This window comes from Salmo salar, chromosome ssa03, assembly GCF_905237065.1.
Source record: "Salmo salar chromosome ssa03, Ssal_v3.1, whole genome shotgun sequence".
Taxonomy (NCBI): domain Eukaryota; kingdom Metazoa; phylum Chordata; class Actinopteri; order Salmoniformes; family Salmonidae; genus Salmo; species Salmo salar.
The window spans coordinates 86,806,141-86,827,448 of record NC_059444.1 but is presented as its reverse complement, the minus strand read 5'-3'; the positions used below and the strand labels follow the sequence as shown (position 1 = coordinate 86,827,448).

General features: G+C 43.4%; 2 protein-coding genes across 9 annotated transcripts; both read right to left on the bottom strand.

Moving 5' to 3' along the window:
- Nucleotides 1–251: 251 nt before the first annotated feature.
- On the bottom strand, nucleotides 252–9,643 carry cant1 (Soluble calcium-activated nucleotidase 1). 7 transcript variants are annotated; one of them, XM_014202602.2, is made up of 4 exons: nucleotides 8,690–8,726; nucleotides 3,063–3,716; nucleotides 1,817–2,020; nucleotides 252–1,702 (listed from the first exon to the last, which is right to left on the bottom strand). In XM_014202602.2, the coding sequence occupies exons 1-4, from the start codon at nucleotides 8,709–8,711 to the stop codon at nucleotides 1,332–1,334; spliced, it is 1,251 nt and encodes a 416-aa protein (XP_014058077.1). In that variant the 5' UTR covers nucleotides 8,712–8,726; the 3' UTR covers nucleotides 252–1,331.
- Nucleotides 9,644–10,358: 715 nt separating this feature from the next.
- Nucleotides 10,359–19,734, bottom strand: LOC100194517 (synaptogyrin 2-like). 2 transcript variants are annotated; one of them, NM_001139603.1, is given in 5 exon segments: nucleotides 10,359–12,047; nucleotides 12,180–12,415; nucleotides 13,091–13,227; nucleotides 13,585–13,822; nucleotides 19,441–19,590. In NM_001139603.1, coding segments are annotated over 4 exon segments (690 nt in total). In that variant the 5' UTR covers nucleotides 19,540–19,590; the 3' UTR covers nucleotides 10,359–12,047; nucleotides 12,180–12,199.
- Between the last annotated feature and the right edge of the window lie 1,574 nt (nucleotides 19,735–21,308).

Sequence of the window (21,308 nt, the reverse complement as noted above, 5' to 3'; positions counted from 1 at the left end):
ATTTGTATTATGTTCAATCAATATTCAGAATTAACAGCGTTGAACAAATGACAAATGCTTTGGTAAGCGCACATCCATATGACATGATAATCAATAACACACACGTGCTAATCAATATCAAGGTATATTCATAGTACCTAACCTAAAAGTTGATGTGATAGTTACGTAATGCAGACAAATAGTCATCTTCTTTGAGGTTAATGTCTCTTGATTTTGTATAATTCCCAACCCCACCCAATAAAAGACTCATGGTGTATCAAGATCGATTTTACTCAACAAGCACCAGTACAACAAAACAGGATGTTGTGAGATTCTGATTTCGTTCTATATTCCTTTAAAAAACATATTTTCATAAAGGTCAATGGAGTCACGTAGGGCAGGTTTTTATTTTTTGCATTTTCATTGTTGGACATAAAAGACTAAAAACACCAGAAAATCAGCTCCAAGTGATTTTAATTTTGGAAATCTGTTCCAAAGTATTCCCACGCATAACAGAGAGACACGTGATCATATACAAATGTAAGCAAGGTTTGAAATTATGTTTTAGTCAAATAAATCTCTTCGGGCTTCTTGTGGTCAATCTCCAGTCTAGAAATGATTTGTAATTATGTTCCGGCCCGCCGACTATCCGCTCAAGAACAAAATCATCCCACTGCTGAAACCGGTTGATGATCCCTGACGTAGGGTATAGTGTCCTGAAGTATATGATTTAATGTAGTAAAAAGTAAGACGAAACTGTGTTATACATTGGGGGGAATCTAGAAATCCATTATTTCTGCATTATTATCTGCATTTTATGAGTTAAATCACAGTTTAAGATTCATTGATTATTTGTACATTCATTCTTACAAAGTCTACATTACATTAGATGAACAGCTGTTGGCGTAGGTAGAGGATGGCCATCAAGAGGACATCATCAACTAGAGAACTTTGTTCAGGTAGCCTAGGCAACTCTCAGCTCCCATTTACTGAGCAGTTAGAATGTCTCTGCCCTGAAACCTTGAGTTGAGTTTATTAGGGCATGCAACAAAATTATTATTTTAAATGTTTTGCAACATAAAACAAAGAAATGACAGGTAGCCCCCCCGGTTTCAGTCCGTTTTCTTCCATTTGATGCCTAATGAACACGTCCCTGCTCAACCTCAGGTCACACCAAAATGGCTTCTGATCCGTGATTGATAGATTGGGCTACGTGTCGTCTTCACAGTCAATTAACAAGCAGCAAGTTAACTTTTGAGTGCATGGAATGTCAACAACTATGTTCCACATAGCTACTATATATATATATATATATCCTCGAAAGGCATCGGCTCAGTCTCTTCCTTGTTTTCCTAAATGAACTCCAGACCCTCATACTTCACGTCTCCTATATTGGTTTCAGGTAACAGGATCTGGCCGTCCAGTGTGAATGCCATTATGTACGAGGCGATTTTCCCAGCGTCCTCCTCCGACTTGAGAGCCACGATGATCTGATCGTCCGTGTCGGGGACAAACTTGAAGGAGGAGAAGCCGTGCGTGGGGTTATGCGGGCCCACCCGGTTCACGGTGACGTCCTTGAAGTCCGGGGAGCAGCTGAGGACGAGGTTGGCAGCGCGGCGCTCGTCGGCCGTCTCGTCGTAGCGCTCTTTGCTAGCGCGGCGTGGGAGGAAGAACCAGCGCTGCAGGCTGTCGCTCCACGCGGCCGACTCGTGGATCAGGTAACCTGCGGAGAGAATGTCATAAGAATCTGAATATCATAAAGAATGCTAATAGTTTGCATAGATAGCTCCAGCTGTATACAGCTGGAGCTAACACAGTCAGCATCAGCAGCTCTCACCTGGAGGTTCGATCCCAGCTGCGGACCTCAGGAGGTTGTACTTGGGGACCCAGTTCTGGTGTTGCACGTCCCCCCGATGGCCCACCACCTTTACCCACTCAGGGTTGTTGTTGACCACCTCTCCCGTGGTGGTTGTCCACTCTTTCCCCAGGCCACCCACATACAAGTGCTCGTCCTTCACCGCTAGCCACTCAGCCTTGAACCCTGACAGAGGGTCATTGGGACACACATCAAGATGTTATGATCCACTGAACTAGTGTACAGACCTTTTGAATGCACTAAAGAGTAAGAAAGTATTTAAGAGAAATATACTCTCTCACTTGGCTTATAAAGGATACATACACTGAGTGAACAAAATATTAGGAACACCTGCTTGTTCCATGAGAGACTGACCAGGTAAATCCAGGTGAAAGCTATGATCTCTTATTGTTGTCAATTGTTAAATCCACTTCAAAATCAGTGAAGCTGAACGGGAGGAGACAGGTTAAAGAATGATTTTTAAGCCTTGAGACATGGATTGTGTATGTGTGCCATTCAGGGGGTGAATGGGTAAAACGAAATATTTTAGTGCCTTTGAACAGGGTATGGTAGTAGTTGCCACAGGTTTGTGTCAAGAACTGCAATGCTGCTGGGTTTTTCATGCTCAACAGTTTCCAGTTTGTATCAAGAATTGTCCACCACCCAAAGGACATCCAGCCAACTTGACACAACTGTGGGAAGCATTGGAGTCAACATGGGCCAGCATCCCTGTGGAACGCTTTCGACAACTTGTAGAGTCAATGCCCCGATGAATTAAGGCTGTTCTGAGGGTAAAAGAGGGTGCGATTTAATATTTGGAAGGTGTTCTTAATGTTTTGTACAATCAAGTGTTTACAAATGAGAATGAGATCCAACAAATTCCATTGCCATGGTTGTGGTCTACCCCAGATAAGGTTCTTCAACAGACCCCTTAGAGTAAATAAACAGATTAAGTTCCAAATCTGCCTGCCTGGTCTACACAGTGAGACACTCACACAATCCCAAATGGACCCCTAACCCCTACTCCATATTCACTTATAGAGATCTGAGAAGATTAAATAGGCGTAAGCAACATGGTGAAAATTCAATCTACCCTATCAGAAGGCAAGATGAAGCAATTACCATATAATTTATACCTATTCAATCCTTTCAGATCTACAGGAGTGCCTAGGAAGAATGGGTTGGGGGTCGATTCTGCACTTGAATTTGGCTCATCTGCCTCACTGACCTTTGGAGACGGAGCCGTCCCCGTCAGGCAGGATGACCCAGGGCACAGCCTTGCTGCCGTCGATGTGGTAGACCACGCCCGTTCGGTCGTCCACGCTGTACAGTTTCCCACTGAATACCACCAGCTCTGACAGCTCCATGCCCCGGCCCTTCTCCGCCAGGTGGCTCTCCAGCAGGACCCTCTCCGCGTCCCATTCCACGGCCACCTTGGTGCCACTCTCCGACACCAGCAGGTGGCCCCGGCGCATGTAGCTGAACCACGTCAGCTTCTTGTCACTGCGCGAGTCCGTGTCCAGGTCGGCGATGACCCCGATGCGGTAGCGCGTGCCCTGCGGCGTCCGCTCGGGAGTGCTGAGCGGGTAAGTGTCATTGTAGCGGTCGGCCACCTCCATCCCCGTGTGGCCAGATTTCCAGTTACGGGAGCTGGGGGCCTCAGAGTGGGAGCCCGGGTTCAGGTGCATGTAGAGGAGGACCAGGGCAATGGCCAGGGTCAGGGCTACGATGGCCCTCAAATTGAGGCGGAATCGGGGGTCTGGGGTGTTGGTCATGGAGGCCAACATGGGAAGTCCTCCGACTGAGATGCGCAGGGGGTTCATAGACGGATCATTCTGCTCCAGTTGGGTGTAGCCTGGAGAAACAGGCATGGGGGAGGGACCTGAAAGGTTAGGGAGAGGAGAATGGAAGGGTCACAGGTCTGATTTCTAAGGGAGAGGCTGCCCTCCTCAGCTACAGTACACAGGTAGAATCTCAATTGTATTTCCTTGATTCCTCTCCTCGCCTCCTCACACAACACACTCACACCAGTAGATCACCATGTATTGTAGTTATTACTTAGGCCTAGATCCTATAGACAATCAGTGTTGCAGAATATTTCACAAGTCTTCAGACTCTCAATCATCATGCTTATCTCAGTGCAATTTCGAGAGATATAATGCAGCTTTAGAATGTGACGGCACAATAACAACCCCACAACCGCTGAATAACTCCTTGAAGATGGATTAGGTGTTTTGATTTTACATGTGTTAAGTCTTTCACAAGAGACTTATATCAATGCCATCAGTGAAACACCAAATCAGTACATAAACATTCATAAAAAAGAAATAATGTGTGAGATTTCACACCAGACAACATTATACAATACACACCAGCTTCATTCAGATCCAGCTTGCCTGTAAAAAACTTAAAATAATTATATAATCTCTGCTCACAAGGACGTTCTTCTTTAAGGGTCACCTCTGTCCATATAGCAGACCACTGAAATAACACTAGCTTACAGATCCTGAAGAGAATGTCTATGTACAGCCAATGAGCATCCCACAGCTCAGTTCTGCTGTGAAGGAGGACGAAGTGGGAGCTACAGGTGAGACCAATAGAAGCTGGCCACAGGTGTGCAGGCAGTGTGTCGACGTGGATCCTGGGAGTGGCCCATTCAGTGACATAAAATGGGACAATATTTCGTGTGAAACAGGTAAAGCAGGAAAGATAGCAAGTAGGCACCCGGAAACCACCCCCACAACCATGTCACTCAAAACTCTCAGTCAGATGAGGGTGTTCAAAAACCAGCCTACTTTTAGGATTTGGCTAAGCTAACAAGTGGTGAACAGGTAGAGTAGTCTTTATTAACACAAGCATTTCGCTACACCTGCAATAACATCTGCTAAACACGTGTATGTGACCAATAACATTTTATTTGGATTTATTATCCCAGAGGGAGCTAATCTCAGTAGAAAATCTCATGTGTTCTGCTTACCAGATACTCGATCAACATCACTCATGAGAGAGATAGCCAACAGGCGACAGAATAAGGCAATGCAATCCTGCCTACGTTTTGGTACATCTAAATAAGAAACTGACTACCACAGCATTACTGGTGGCCTTTTTTGATAGTATCTGTCTCCATACATCTGAAAAAATTTATTCTACACTCAATGTAGCCTAAATGTTGGCTGATGATGTTTGATACATACTTCAGTCTGAGACTCCCATCGTTGAAGTCATTTGTGGTGACGTCAAAATGATGGGTATTGTACAAAACATAGTAATCAGTGATTGGATCATCTCTAACCAATCAGAGTAGCAAAACCAATGACGAATTTTCAAGTATTCTGACTCTGGCTCGACTCATTGGTTTCTGGGACCAATCAGAACTGTTAGAATGTTTTTACATTCTAGAAATCGTCATGGAGGTACTCAGATCCAGATTCATGGCGGAGAAGAAACAAATGCATGTGGGCGCGGCGTAGCCTAAATGGTAGATGAAAAAAATCTCAAATGTGAATCGGGGTGAAAGGCAGTATCGAAATCTAATGAAGCATCCATTTGAAACGCGCTCTCAGAAATACACCAACATGTACACCCTCAACAATATCTTTGTGACCTCGCTTTGAGTCGGTTCCAGGAGCGACACATCCTGTGACCAGGGTATAATGTCTCTAAAGCCAGCAGCAGCAGCCCCTCTTCTGCTCAAAGGCTCTTTTATACCAGGACTGTGGCCAGGGCCCCCAGCCAAACAGAAGTCCATTATGACACCCTGAGACTCTCTGCTCTGTGGCAGACTTCCCTCTCTGGCATGCTAGTCTAACACACAGGCACGCACACAGCAGCTGGTTGAAACTAAATCACCAGAAAACAGATTGTTGTTTGTGCACCCACACTAAGAAGTGCCTGAGGTGTGAGCATGTAGGTCCTCAAACACACGGCATCAATTACAGGGTAAAGTATCTGTGATGGATGGAATCCCAACTACAGACATCACACACTATAGTACATATCTCCAACATGTCTCTCCTCTAGCCAGGTCCCAGATCTGTTTGGGCTTTATAGCAAACTTTGTTGGTCATTGTCATGCCATACATATGAGTAGGTGAGGTATAGGCAAGCACGCACAAACTGATCTGGGACCAAGTTACCTCACCTCCATATAGTACCTCACAAAAAACTCCTCAAATCACAGAGTCCATGCAGGATCTGCTGTCACTGAAACAAACAAGAGCTCTGGTAGTATGGAGTTACCCTTTCTCCTCCTCCTTCCCGAACGCTGGCTGACTGTCATCTCAATTCCACAACCGCACCAATGGACCAGCTACACTCTTCTGTTGCCCTAGAGTTAATTGAATGCTGAGCAGTGAACTCCTTAGTTATCAGCTGAAAGGGATTGGCTGTGCAACCGTGACTAAGGGTAGCAACAATGGTGGTGAACTTTAACTAGACTTGGGGGATTAGTATTGATTAACCACCGCAAGTCCAAAGGGGAAAACCTAGCAAGGTAATTGACACAACTACTCTTCACCACTCTTGTCTTGCTTGACCTTTGTGCATGTGTGGACTGCAAGTCTAGGTAAAGTCAACATATTGTTCCACTAGTCTGGCCTCGTTCCATACCGTATGATCTCTAGCCTGGCCTCGTTCCATACTGTATGTTCTGTGGCATGTAGTCTGGCCTCGTTCCATACTGTATGTTCTGTAGCCTGGCCTTGTTCCATATTGTATGTTCTGTAGCCCGAAGCCTGGCCTTGTTCCATATTGTATGTTCTGTAGCCTGTAGCCTGGCCTTGTTCCATATTGTATGTTCTGTAGCCTGTAGCCTGGCCTTGTTCCATATTGTATGTTCTGTAGCCCGAAGCCTGGCCTTGTTCCATATTGTATGTTCTGTAGCCTGTAGCCTGGCCTCGTTCCATACTGTATGTTCTGTAGCCTGGCCTCGTTCCATACTGTATGTTCTGCTGAAAAAGTTTATATCGTTCAACTTTTCAACATGACAACGAATGATAGGCTAAAGAGTTGGCTATAGAACATACAGTATGGAACGAGGCCACACTACAGGCTACAGAACAAACAGTATGGGACGAGCCCAGACTAGAGGCACAATCTGTTGACTTTACCTATGCTTGTAGTGCACACATGCACAAAGGTCAAGGTTCAAAATTCACTGATCTAGTATCAGCCGTTACCAAAAAACAATCTCTTATCACTATGACAACTTTAGACCCGAGAACACACCAAGGTGTGTCTGCGATGCAATGTCATGATGGTGGTGTCTTCAAAGTCGCCTGGCCCTAGATCTGTTCGTGCTACCAAGACAATGACAATAGCAGTTTGCGAGACAGTAAAAACAGACCTGGGAGCAGGCTATATTATTCAAATAGGTTACCAACGGAGTGTTGACTGGTAAAACCACGGTGGAAGTCTGAAATGCATGGACTATAACATGTTTTGTTTTCATCATTATAATAAGTCTACTTTATTATCCACCCACTCTGATCATCCATTTGAATGGTCTTTGTGTCATTTTAAAGACTTTGTGATATGTTTCCCTGCACTACAATGCACTTTAAAGTAATCGCCCATTTTGTCTAGATGTCTATTAAATTTGACCTATAATTAATTACAATATGAGAAAAGTTTTTTTTTTTTAATAAGTACGTTAAAAAGCATATTTTCTGTTTTTGAATGGTGTGGGCGTACCTCAACAACAGAATGGTGTGGGCGTATGCTGGTCATTAAAAATATTCACACAACTAGACTGCTGATTGGCCAGCTACATTATCCTCTATGAGGATATAGCCAGCATATCTGGAAAAAATCTGTTTGAGGTGTGTGTGTGTATATATATATATATATATATATATTTTTTTTTTTTTCCCTTCTCCAATTTATGCTTTGGCCACAAGTATGAGTATAGGATGAGTCAACAACATTTGGGTATGAGGTAACAGAATATGAACTTTCAAAAGTGATTTTCAGTGGACAGTTACTTTAAATAAATATGAATTTGAGAATTTCACCCATGTCAGGATAAAGCAAAGAAGTTAGTTACACGCAGATATCGGTTCTAATTATAAACCACTGTCTCTTAGCAACTTTTCAAAGAAGGGCAACATCTGCAGAAACGGTCTTCAACAGCCATATAATGGACTTCGGCGCTACAAAGGTTATATGTCATTAAAGGACACAGGTGTATCAAGACAATAAATGGTTCACTGTGACTGCTGTTGGGCAGGGGTTGCAGAATGAGCATAGACTAACTGTTTTCTGCCTTTCAACTGAGCATACCATGTGATGGTACCTGATGGTAGCAAATTCAGGGGTAACCCTGACCGGGACTCGAACTCGGGCCCAGCTACTCAATAATTTATCTGTTAGGCCAGGAGATCCGAACCTCGTGACAATGTTGCTAGGTGATTAACCTCGGGTAGCAACATCGTGGGAGGCATCCCGTCTGTCTAGAGACTACTAGGTGACAGGTTAAGGTCACTGCAATAGGTCTCTAGGCCTAGTTGTTTCAAGTTCTTTTTGGATTGCCATAGTTTATGCATTTACATTGTTTTGAATATGTTGAATGACAATATTCACATACAAGCATTCACTATTCAAAGTAGGGTATCTTCCTACTGATGCATCATCTTGTCTTTTACATTCCTGCAGTTATAAATGACAAGACTAGATACTGGTTCTACCTACAGTGCTGTGTGATCATGTGGTTGGTTTATAATGGGGTTTACAACATTGTTAGACTGGCAGACTTCCACTGACATTGCGGCTGTATGTCACCCCTTTGCTGCTATAACATCGTCCACTCTTCTGGGAAGGCTTTCCACTAGATGTTGGAACATTGCTGCAGGGACTTACTTCCATTCACCCACAAGAGCATTAGTGAGGTCGGGCAATTAGGCCTGGCTTGCAGTTGGAGTTCCAATTCATCCAAAAGTTCTCCAATGGGGTTGAGGTAGTGTTCTCCTGACCCAGACTTGTCCTTCGGACTGCCAGATGGTGAAGCGTCCAATGGCGGTGATCTTTACACCACTCCAGCAGACACTTGGCATTGCACATGGTGATTTTAGGCTTGTGTGCGGCTGCTCAGCCATGGACTCCCATTCCATGAAGCTCCCAACTAACAGTTATTATGCTGACATTGCTTCCAGAGGCAGTTTGGAACTTGGTGTGGAGTGTTGCAACCAGGACAGACTATTTTTACATGCTATGTGCTTAAAAATACCACTTTGTGGCTGAGCCATGCTCCTAGGTGTTTCCACTTCACAGTAACAGCACTTACAGTTGACAGGGGCAGCTCTAACAGGTCAGAAATTTGCCAACTGACTTGCTGGAAAGGTGGCATCCTATGACGATGCACGTTGAAAGTCACTGAGCTCTTCAGTAAGGCCAATCAACTGCCAATGTTATACACCTGTCAGCAACGGGTGTGGCTGAAATAGCCGAATCCACAAATTTGAAGGTGTTCACATACTTTTATGTATATATAGTGTATTTTAAATCACATGCCAACTCGAGCCCTGATTATCACACTACTGACATTAGTGAGTAGGCCTAATTCGAACATGAAAAGGGGAAGTACATGTGACAACATATGAGTGCTCCCGTTGAACTAGGATACGCTCTAGAATTGTCGGATAATATTAAATAAAGGCGACACGAAGCTTCATGGGTGCGCAGCTGTTACAAATAATGTCAGAACGATACTCACTACAAGTGATATGCCGCCAAATAACAGTCCGATATTGGTTTGATTGGCGACAACACAGCTTCGTTTAAATCTAGGCTACAGTGTTTAGTCTCCATCATTTGCATCATCAGGGAAACCATGGGCTACTTCCTCGTTCAGTGACAGTTTAAAATAAGTCCCGCCCAGTCAACGAAATCTACCTAGCCTACGAATTGAAACGTATTCTGGATTACTATGCGCTGCTTGCGTAAACTGTGGATGAAAGTGTATCAATTGCTTGTAACGTTAAAACGTATCTAATATGCGTCATTGCGACACTCCAGAACTCATTGCAATGCAGGTGCAACAGAACATCTAAAATCATTGGCCGTGTTCGAGAGGATAGAAAACTATGTATCAGGGTAAATTGTGACTGACTGAGCAGTAGTTATTTATGATACAAGGTTTCTTTGTAGATCAGTCAGACGGTAGTCGCCTGCAATGTCGAACAAGCTCATGTCCTTCCATAATAGCAGTGACGGTGCTAGACTTCAAATTCCACTCACTGTATGTTAGTAGTGAAAGGTTCCTGGCATTGGCATACATTGAAAAATTTGACAAGAGTCATGGGTTGTTTATGTTGCACAATGTCTGTGTTTTCAGTAAGCTCCACGTCCAATGTGAAACATAACTAGATGTGACACAGGGCCCACCCAGAGAGAGAGCACAAGTAGTCTTACTAGTTCTAGTTGTAAACCTTATTTATCTACTTTTAACCAGCTCCTTTACTCTCCCTCCTTAGCGGCTGCTCAAATATTTGCCTTTGGAATACACCCTTCTTAAAAAAAATGGACAGTCTCCAAACAGGAAAAGTCTTTATTTGGCAAAGGTTCGGTTGTAATGTGGTAGGCTTTTATAAGGCACTTTGTGCAACCGACTGCAAAGCCTCTCAGTGTAATCTTCAAACCTGAGAGCATAAGTGGTGATATCACTTCATCAGAGAGGAAGTAAATAAATTAGCTTGTACCAAAGATATACCAAGAACAAATGGCAGGTTATGGCTGCACAATATGTCGTTTTTTGATGAAGGTTCTTAGTCTGGTATGGAAGTCATTGTCATGTCCAGGAGGATTAAAAGGCATAGGTTATTTACAAAACAATTTTCAATCGAATATCACAATGCTGCCTGAGGAAGACTAGTAGTCAAAACACGTTGCAGTTGTGTGTCCTAATGTAGTATGCTGACTTCTCCCATATGTATTATTTTGTAAATATATTCTGTTAATAGTTCACTAAAGGTTATTGCAAGGTACTGGCCGCCTACTCGTTTTCTTTCAATGGAATACCATTAAATTCAATATATTGTATATATTACCTACTGGATGGTATTTTGCTAAACTCATCTATGAGAATTCTGAATGAGTTTGTCTGAAGAGGTGTGTGTCGGGGACAAGAACACTCCAGAACTGAATAAAACCTTTCCAAGGCACGTTCGGAATAGATGAAGGTAGGAGACAAACAAGTTGAGGAGAGGGCCTTCCTGATACTAAACAACACACACCCTCGTTTACCATATATATTACAGACTTGTTTGAAACTACAATAAAAAAAATCTAATGAAAGGGTTAACATGACCCGGGAGCATGTTCTAGAAATGACATTCAAATGACAAAAAGATAACGTTTCCAGACCAAGATTAATAAACCTATTCCTGGATGAAAACCTATTTGCAATGGAGATTTTCCATTAAAAGCGTGAGTTTCAGTCCAGGAGTAGGTTTAAACTGGGCACGGGAAATAGGCTCTTAGTGAGTTCAGCGGTGGGTTTTAAAAGCATTGATATACAGTACTCGTTAAGGGTAGCATTTTTCAGAGAGTGCACCCATTATTGGGACAAATAAAAGTATGGGTTTGCAGAGAAAAACAAAAACAGTCTTTGTTTGTCAATAATTTAGCAATACATTTGATTTCTAGATATATGGCAATAAGTTCTGATATCCTGGGCTGGCTATAATGTTAAAATACATTGAAATTATCAAAAGGTATTTGTATATGCACTATACCATATAACTGGATTAGGCAGCATAGAAAAATACAGTTTGTGTCCATAGCATAGCCTCATTATTTGCAATACAAACCAATGTTCCCAGCGACATATGTTTTAGTGGTTTGATCTGAACTTCAGTGTCCACATGACTGCATTACATATGTTACAAGACAAACAGTACAGAGAACAACAGAAATAACATATGGCAGTTACCTCAAGTGGTGATGGCACTCTGAATCTCATATTTTTCCATGGCATTCTAGGTTTTACCCTAGTAACAGTTTTCCTTAGATTCTACCTGAAGCTCAGCTCAGCTCAGGCCCTCTAGTTGTATGTATAAAAATGCATTCACAATCTAAACTACAATATGAATACCAACTTAAATCATGTCAACACACCCTTCATTATGTAAGCGAAACACCAGCTATGACTTAAACAGTTAGGTAAAGGAGAGGACCAGTGGAGTGCTGAGATCAGTCCACATAGCTGAGGCACCATAGCCTGGTCCCAGATCTTTTTGTGTTTGGCATGACAATGGCCATAGAAGTTGGCAAGACAGCACAAACAGATCTGGGACCAGGCTACAGGCACCAATGGCAACTTAAAAACTCAAAAACATCCTCCCCCCCAAATCTGGTCAATGGTTCAGTCCCTCAGTAAGACGGGGGCTGGTATGGTGCTGGATGCTCTTGGTTTTGGGGGGTGAAAGGGGACTGCTGGTAGCCCTCTGGCCCACTGGTGGGGTACGGGGGATAGGCGGAGGTGGATGGGTAAGGGGTGCTGTAGTCATTGGCTGGGTCTGTGTAGCCCTGGTCAATGTCATTCACTCCTTGGCGGTATCTTGTATAAGCAAATGTAGTCAATAGAGCCTGTGAGAGGAAATATTGGTAAATACGTTTTTAAAAATCCCATAACGTGTCACAAAGTGCTCATACAGAAACCCAGCCTAAAACTCCAAACAGCAATGCAGATGTAGAGCATTATGTGCATGTTACAATTACTGCCAGAGAGTGTTGTGTGTAAGATAAGTAGAAGATTCTAGAATGCCTGGTGCGCTGGCGCTTGCACACTTGATTTAGAAAACCTCTAGCTGGACAAGAGACAGAGCCATGAATCCTGACTGGCAGCCTCATCAGTGATTAGCCTCTCCCCATCTGTAGTTATATGTGAATATGGGTCTGAAATGCTATGCTACAGTATTTAATCTATATACATTTCAAATTATATAGCTGCATTATCACTGTTAATATGTACATGTATTCTCCTTTCCTTATAGAACCACAAAGATAACTTCTATGTGTGTGTGTGTGTGTAGCTGTGTGGTGGTGACCAAGAGATAATACATCTCTGGAAAAGGATACATCTGCCTTGTTCTTGCCTGACAGCCTGTAGCAAGTCAGAACGCTAACAATCAGCATGAATTACTAGCGGGTGAGAGCATTCACTGTCGACCGCTCAGACCAGCTGCAGCTAGCCGTTTCAAATAGTAACATGCCAGTTGAGAGACAGAGACAAAAAAAAGAGAGCGAGAAAGACTGACTCACCCAAGTGACAATGGAGAAGAAGGAGAAGGCCACTACGGCTCGGGCGGCGTCAACAGGGATGCCTGCTACTTCGGTCGTGTGAGACCACTGATTGGCCAGGACACAGAAGCAGATGAACCAGAACAACGTCCACACTCCTGACAGACAGAGGAGGGAAAGTAAAGTTTATGGTAACATTTCCTACTAATTCCTTCTTCCTAATGCATTATAAGTGCATTCATAACACCATATGAGCAACTACACTATGAGTGTAGTTATAGATGTTTATAAGCAGTGCACCTTTAGTACCTAACTTGTTAAGTATAGTGAACTGTGCATGACATAAGGCATTATAAACCTGCTTGTAATGCATTGTAAGGAAGCTATTCATAGGAAGTGTTGCCAAGATTATCGTTGAAAAATCTGACCATAAGTCTCAGTTCTGGGTGCCAAACTACAGCCTTACAGATTTAGCATTGGAGTATCACTCAACAAACAAACAAAAATCCCCTAACCAGAGAAGACCAAGTCGCCAGTGACAATGTTCTTCCTCTCTTTGGCGTTGCTGATCTGAGGGAAGTAGGCGTCCAGTATGATGAAGATGACGCAGGCGAGAAAGGACAAAATTCCGATACCCACTCCGAAGCCGCATGCGCTGTCATTCCCGTTGAACATGCATTTGGTGTCAGGCAGGTGTGAAGGGTTGACATAGCCTTCTCCAGTGATGGTGGCAAACACCACTATGGAAAAGATCTGAAGAGACAACATGTCGGTTAGAACACCTTGGGGTCCGTCACATAGGCCTGTTATTATATAAGACTTATCATATTATCACATAGGCCTGTTATCATATAAGACTTATCATATTATCACATAGGCCTGTTATCATATAAGACTGTTATCATATTATCACATAGGCCTGTTATTATATAAGACTTATCATATTATCACATAGGCCTGTTATCATATAAGACTGTTATCATATTATCACATAGGCCTGTTATATAAGACTGTTATCATATTATCACATAGGCCTGTTATCATATAAGACTGTTATCATATTATCACATAGGCCTGTTATCATATAAGACTGTTATCATATTATCACATAGGCCTGTTATCATATAAGACTGTTATCATATTATCAAATAGGCCTGTTATCATATAAGACTGTTATCATATTATCACATAGGCCTGTTATCATATAAGACTGTTATCATATTATCACATAGGCCTGTTATCATATAAGACTGTTATCATATTATCACATAGGCCTGTTATCAAATAAGACAGGTGTAGCACAGTGTTAGACAACCTGTAACCAATCACATGAGGACATACAGTATGTCCTGGGGAAAAAAACATGAAAGGTAATATGTCTGGAGGGATGCGTAACGGTAGAGGATAACTTCAAGGGGAGGGTGTTCAAGTTGTCACATGAACAAGTACAGTGAAATGCTTAACTTTCAAGCCCTTGTGTGTGTGTGGTATGATTTTATGACATGGTCACAAGAGTGGTACAGTACAGTATGTGACTGATATCTGGGGCTCTGGCTCAGGGGTTGACCTGTAGTAGATGTGGGCAGCCTTATGAAGCCGACCTGTAGTGGATGTGGACAGCCTTATGAAGCCGACCTGTAGTGGATGTGGGCAGCCTTACGAAGCCGACCTGTAGTGGATGTGGGCAGCCTTACGAAGCCGACCTGTAGTGGATGTGGGCAGCCTTATGAAGCCGACCTGTAGTGGATGTGGACAGCCTTATGAAGCCGACCTGTAGTGGATGTGGACAGCCTTATGAAGCCGACCTGTAGTGGATGTGGGCAGCCTTACGAAGCCGACCTGTAGTGGATGTGGACAGCCTTATGAGCCGACCTGTAGTGGATGTGGACAGCCTTACGAAGCCGACCTGTAGTGGATGTGGACAGCCTTACGAAGCCGACCTGTAGTGGATGTGGACAGCCTTACGAAGCCGACCTGTAGTGGATGTGGACAGCCTTATGAAGCCGACCTGTAGTGGATGTGGACAGCCTTACGAAGCCGACCTGTAGTGGATGTGGACAGCCTTACGAGCCGAGCTGTAGTGGATGTGGACAGCCTTACGAAGCCGACCTGTAGTGGATGTGGACAGCCTTACGAAGCCGACCTGTAGTGGATGTGGACAGCCTTACGAAGCCGACCTGTAGTGGATGTGGACAGCCTTACGAAGCCGACCTGTAGTGGATGTGGACAGCCTTACGAAGCCGACCTGTAGTGGATGTGGACAGCCTTACGAAGCCGACCTGTAGTGGATGTGGACAGCCTTATGAAGCCGACCTGTAGTGGATGTGGACAGCCTTACGAAGCCGACCTGTAGTGGATGTGGACAGCCTTATGAAGCCGACCTGTAGTGGATGTGGACAGCCTTACGAAGCCGACCTGTAGTGGATGTGGGCAGCCTTACGAAGCCGACCTGTAGTGGATGTGGGCAGCCTTATGAAGCCGACCTGTAGTGGATGTGGGCAGCCTTACGAAGCCGACCTGTAGTGGATGTGGACAGCCTTATGAAGCCGACCTGTAGTGGATGTGGGCAGCCTTATGAAGCCGACCTGTAGTGGATGTGGGCAGCCTTACGAAGCCGACCTGTAGTGGATGTGGGCAGCCTTACGAAGCCGACCTGTAGTGGATGTGGATAGCCCACACCCACCCGCTACTCTATCAACCACAATATGTGCATTCTATTGGAATTCCCATTGGAACCCTTTGGACAGCTGTACTGGTGAGTGGGTAAAATCACTGAGGAAGCCAAGCCAGGACACACAACCATATTACATAATTGCGTTGTTTGCTCTATAACCTGATATATCACGGTAGCAAGGCATATGGCCGAGACAATAAGAAGACACAGTGGCGGAATAAATTCAACCACACCTTTGTTCCATCACAAAATCGGAGAGCAACATCTTTCCAGTGAAGATCACAAACTGTTACATGAACTACTACAGCATGGTCAAGCAAGTTAATGTTTCCAGCATTTTCGGCCTTGTAAACAACTATTGATTTAGAACCACGGAGTTACTGCAAGTCTCAAAGAAAACAGGAGCTGCCTCCACTATTCCAGCACCATTTCAACATCATCAAATCACCTATGCTTAGTCTAATACAATGACAACTAAGATATCAAAAACAGTTGTCCAATTAAGCTAAATACAATATGGCTGTCTATGGTACTGATTTGTGTGCATGCGCGCAAGTAAAAAATAAAAAATAAACTATACATATTGACTCACCCAGAAACGTCAATGCCATCCTCCTCTCTTTCATGACTCTGTCATACAGTACACACTTTTCGTTTTTGTTTTCCTAGGCTACCTGGCTAAAATGCTTGCTCGCTAGCCTAACTTCCTTTCGTGGGCAACGATGAGCTATCTAGTTAACATTAGCCTACTACATCTAGCTACATACAGTTGAAGTTGGAAGTTTACATACACTTAGGTTGGAGTCATTAAAACTCGTTTTCAACCACTCCACAAATTTCTTGTTAACCAACTATAGTTTTGGCAAGTCGGTTAGGACATCTACTTTGTGCATAACACAAGTAATTTTTACAACACTTGTTGACAGAGATTATTTCAATGTATCACAATTCCAGTGGGTCAGAAGTTTACATACAGTAAGTTGACTGTGCCTTTAAACAGCTTGGAAAATTCCAGAAAATGAGGTCATGGCTTTAGAAGCTTCCGATAGGCTAATTGACATCATTTGAGTCAATTGGAGGTGTACCTCTTTGCTTGACATCATGGGGAAATCAAAAGAAATCAGCCAAGACCTCAGAAAAGAATTGTAGACCTCCACAAGCCTGGTTCATCTCTGGGAGCAATTTCCAAACGCCTGAAGGTACCACGTTCATCGGTACAAACAATAGTACGCAAGTATAAACAACATGGGACCACGCAGCCGTCATACCGCTCAGGAAGGAGACGCGTTCTGTCTCCTAGAGATGAACGTACTTTGGTGCGAAAAGTGCAAATCAATCCCAGAACAACAGCAAAGGACCTTGTGATGATGCTGGAGGAAACAGGTACAAATGTATCTATATCCACAGTAAAACGAGTCCCATATCGTCATAACCTGAAAGGCCGCTAAGCAAGGAAGAAGCCACTGCTCCAAAATCACCATAAAAAAGCCAGATTACGGTTTGCAACTGCACATGGGGACAAAGATCAATCTTTTTGAAAAAATATCCTCTGGTCTGATGAAACCAAAATTGAACTGTTTGGCCATAATGACCATCGTTATGTTTGGAGGAAAAAGGGGGAGGCTTGCAAGCAGAAGAACACCATCCCAACCGTGAAGCACGGGGGTGGCAGCATCATGTTGTGGGGGTGCTTTGCTGCAGGAGGGACTGGTGCACTTCAAAATAGATGGCATCATGAGGCAGTAAAATTATGTGGATATATTGAAGCAACATCTTAAGACATCAGTCAGGAAGTTAAAGCTTGGTCGCAAATGGGTCTTCCAAATGGACTATGACCCCAAGCATACTTCCAAAGTTGTGGCAAAATGGTTTAAGGGCAACAAAGTCAAGGTATTGGAGTGGCCATCACAAAGCCCTGACCTCAATCCTATAGAACATTTCTGGGCAGAACTGAAAAAGTGTGTGCGAGTAAGGAGGCCTACAAACCTGACTCAGTTACACCAGCTCTGTCAGGAGGAATGGGCCAAAATTCACCCAACATATTGTGGGAAGCTTGTGGAAGGCTACCAAAAACATTTGACCCAAGTTAAACAATTTAAAGGTAATGCTACCAAATACTAATTCAGTGTATGTAAACTTCTGACCCACTGGAAATGTGATGAAAGAAATAAAAGCTGAAATTAATCTCTCTCTACTATCATTTCACATTCTTAAAATAAAGTGGTGATCCTAACTGACCTAAAACAGAATTTTTACTAGGATTAAACGTCAGTAATTGTGAAAAACTGAGTTTAAATGTATTTGGCTAAGGTGTATGTAAACTTCCGACTTCAACTGTATTTAACTTCCATCCTCTCAGGCCAGGGAGACAATGTATGAATGTATGGTTAGATCAGAACTGCCGTAATAGTCATTACCCAGTATGGAGAATCAAATTCCCATTTCTATCCATGGATAATTTAGAAAAGGGATTATTACCAGAGGACAACGACACAACAAGATGCAACAATTAAAGTTTTTTCTGTAAATGACTTTTGGCTTGTGATTAGTGTGAAGCCAAATCCAAACTGTCTTCCCTTGACTATTTTGTTGGTGTGCCAGGCCCATTCACAGTTGAGCTCACTCAGTTTAGATCAACGCTGATTGCCTATTTTATTTTTATCAAGGGAAGCCAAATGCTTCCTGGCTTCCCTTGCATTCAATGCTACTGGCGGCAACAATGTCATGCTCCTTTTGACCAGACAGCATCAGATAGGCTACACATACAGAGGAGCACTGTTTTACTTGATCGGCTGCTTTACACAGAGAGACGAAAAATACCTGATTTTCTTTTTTTTCTGGGTAAATTTTTTTGGGGGTTGCTCAGGGCAAGTGAACTGAGCAGCTGCGAGTTGCGTTGAGCTTGCTCTGCGGTTACCCCATTGGGTTTTTCAGTGAAAACAACCAAACTGGGGTCCCATGACCTGTATCCCATGATGATTTCCGATTGGAATCCAATGGGATTTTCCATAAGGGCTTCAGCTTTTGGTTAGCTAGCTCAGTGCATCCAAGATCCATTTCTTCTTGACATTGAAGTGTAATGCAACATCAATGAACAACATGTTTTTCCCCATTAAACTAAACATAGTCAATCTTATAATAATAGATAGTTGCATGCAAACAAATTGTCATCACAGCTATCTTTTTACAGGGGTACGGAAGTGATGGGATGACCGTGGTGTGGTGGATCTGTCATACTGACAGTTTATCAGACAGTAGCTAAACAAACCTCTTCCACGTCATGCCAGCGAGCTAAAGTTACAGCAGCAAGCTACTGACATCTGTAGCTCAAAACTATCATCATCAACAGGTGGCAAAACGCGTTGGTTTTGGTTGACACAGCTAAACTGGTCACGAGGAAAAGTTCCCTCCTATGACACAGCTGGATAGCCTGTTTGCTAGCATTAGCCAAGTGTCATTCGAAACTTTTCCACAACTGCAACAACATCACAAACTAGAAAACAGGTCAATAACTCTTGCATGTTGTCTTCTTGCCTCGTTGAGCAAAGCTTTTCCATAAAAAGACAATACAACTGTGATGTGTACTGTAGTTAAACAGACAGCTAGCTATGGTTGTTAGCTAGCTAACGTTAGCTACTTCAAAAGTTTCCCAAGATAACACGATTAGCTGGCTGTCAACCTAGAGTAAATCACTCACCCAGCTCAAGATGCGGACTATGGTTTGAGGTTGTTTAATAAAGCTCATAAAGTCGAAGGCACCTCCGGCCAGCGAGGCCCCATAGGCACCAGATTCCATTTTATATGTGTTTTTATGCCGATTAATATGTCCCAACTTCAGCTAGAAAATGACTATGCGCACGTGTCATCTGTGAAGTTGCAGTTCTTTGGTTTTGTTTTCACTCTCATTTCCCGAAAAGTTAAAGAACCGCCCCGACCATGACCACGTCATCTCTAGTAAATCTTTTTTCAAAGGACTAATAATTGCTTCAAATAAATAGGCATACTGCTACTCTCGCAGTGACCTTTTTACCGTAGTGTTCAGTATTGTTACATAATCACACATTTTCAAAGGGTGTGTACAAAATAAATAAGCATCTATCCTCTCTCTATGTCTGTGTCCCCTTACACACACCCCATTGTGTACACAATGGCTTGTATTTTTATTAACTTGTTATCAACTATTAGTTTTCACACGTTTTCCGAATAATAAGTAGGCTTATGTAGCCTACTGGCTGACATCATTGTGGTGTGGAAGAGAGCAAGATAAACAACAATTCTGGCTATAGTGTATAACATCTTTATTGTCAAGGTTATAGCTCATCTTTAAGGCTATGATGGTGGCATCCACAGGAGGTTGGTGGCACCTTAATTGGGGAGGACAGGCTCGTGGTAATGGCTGGAGCAGAATTGTTGGAATGGTATCAAATACATCAAACACATGGTTTCAATGTGTTTGATGCCATTCTATTTGCTCCATTCCAGCCATTATTATGGTCCGTTCTTCCCTCAGCAGCCTCCACTGGCCTCCCAATCAGCAAGGATGCTGCCTTTTGACTGGGACACAGGCTGTGTTTAATTATATATTTTTTTACCTTTATTTAACTAGGCAAGTCAGTTAAGAACAATTTCTTATTTTCAATGACAGCCTAGGAACAGTGGGTTAACTGCCTTGTTCAGGGGCAGAACGACAGATTTTTACCTTGTCAGCTCGGGGATTTGATCAAAATCAAATCAAATCAAATGTATTTATATAGCCCTTCTTACATCAGCTGATATCTCAAAGTGCTGTACAGAAACCCAGCCTAAAACCCCAAACAGCAAGTAATGCAGGTGTAGAAGCACGGTGGCTAAGAAAAACTCCCTAGAAAGGCCAAAACCTAGGAAGAAATCTAGAGAGGAACCTGGCTATGAGGGGTGGCCAGTTCTCTTCTGGCTGTGCCGGGTGGAGATTATAACAGAACGTGGCCAAGATGTTCAAATGTTCATAAATGACCAGCATGGTCAAATAATAATAATCACAGTAGTTGTCGAGGGTGCAACAAGTCAGCACCTCAAGAGTAAATGTCAGTTGGCTTTTCATAGCCGATCATTGAGTGTATCTCTACCGCTCCTGCTGTCTCTAGAGAGTTGAAAACAGCAGGTCTGGGACAGGTAGCATGTCCGGTGAACAGGTCGGGGTTCCATAGCCACAGGCAGAACAGTTGAAACTGGAGCAGCAGCACGGCCAGGTGGACTGGGGAGAGCAAGGAGTCATCATGCCAGGTAGTCCTGAGGCATGGTTCTAGGGCTCAGGTCCTCCTAGAGCGAGAGAGAAAGAAAGAAAGAGAGAAAGAGAGAATTAGAGAGAGCATACTTAAATTCACACAGGACACCGGATAAGACAGGAGAAATACTCCAGATATAACAGACTGACCCTAGCCCCCCGACACATACACTACTGCAGCATAAATACTGGAGGCTGAGACAGGAGGGGTCAGGAGACACTGTGGCCCCATCCGATGATACCCCCGGACAGGGCCCAACAGGCAGGATATAAACCCACCCACTTTGCAAAGCACAGCCCCC

Excerpts from the sequence above, each read along its gene's own strand:
- LOC100194517 (XM_014202598.2), bottom strand. The coding sequence starts at position 19,539 with ATGGAATCTGGTGCCTATGGGGCCTCGCTGGCCGGAGGTGCCTTCGAC. Across the intron at positions 13,823-19,440 it reads TAGTCCGCATCTTGAGCTGG|ATCTTTTCCATAGTGGTGTT; the intron begins GTGAGTGATTTA and ends TTGTCTCTTCAG. Across the intron at positions 13,228-13,584 it reads TGGCGACTTGGTCTTCTCTG|GAGTGTGGACGTTGTTCTGG; the intron begins GTTAGGGGATTT and ends TCTGTCTGTCAG.
- cant1 (XM_014202601.2), bottom strand. The coding sequence starts at position 6,113 with ATGACAGTCAGCCAGCGTTCGGGAAGGAGGAGGAGAAAGG. Across the intron at positions 3,717-6,073 it reads GGGAAGGAGGAGGAGAAAGG|GTCCCTCCCCCATGCCTGTT; the intron begins GTAACTCCATAC and ends CTAACCTTTCAG. Across the intron at positions 1,703-1,816 it reads AGCTGGGATCGAACCTCCAG|GTTACCTGATCCACGAGTCG; the intron begins GTGAGAGCTGCT and ends TTCTCTCCGCAG.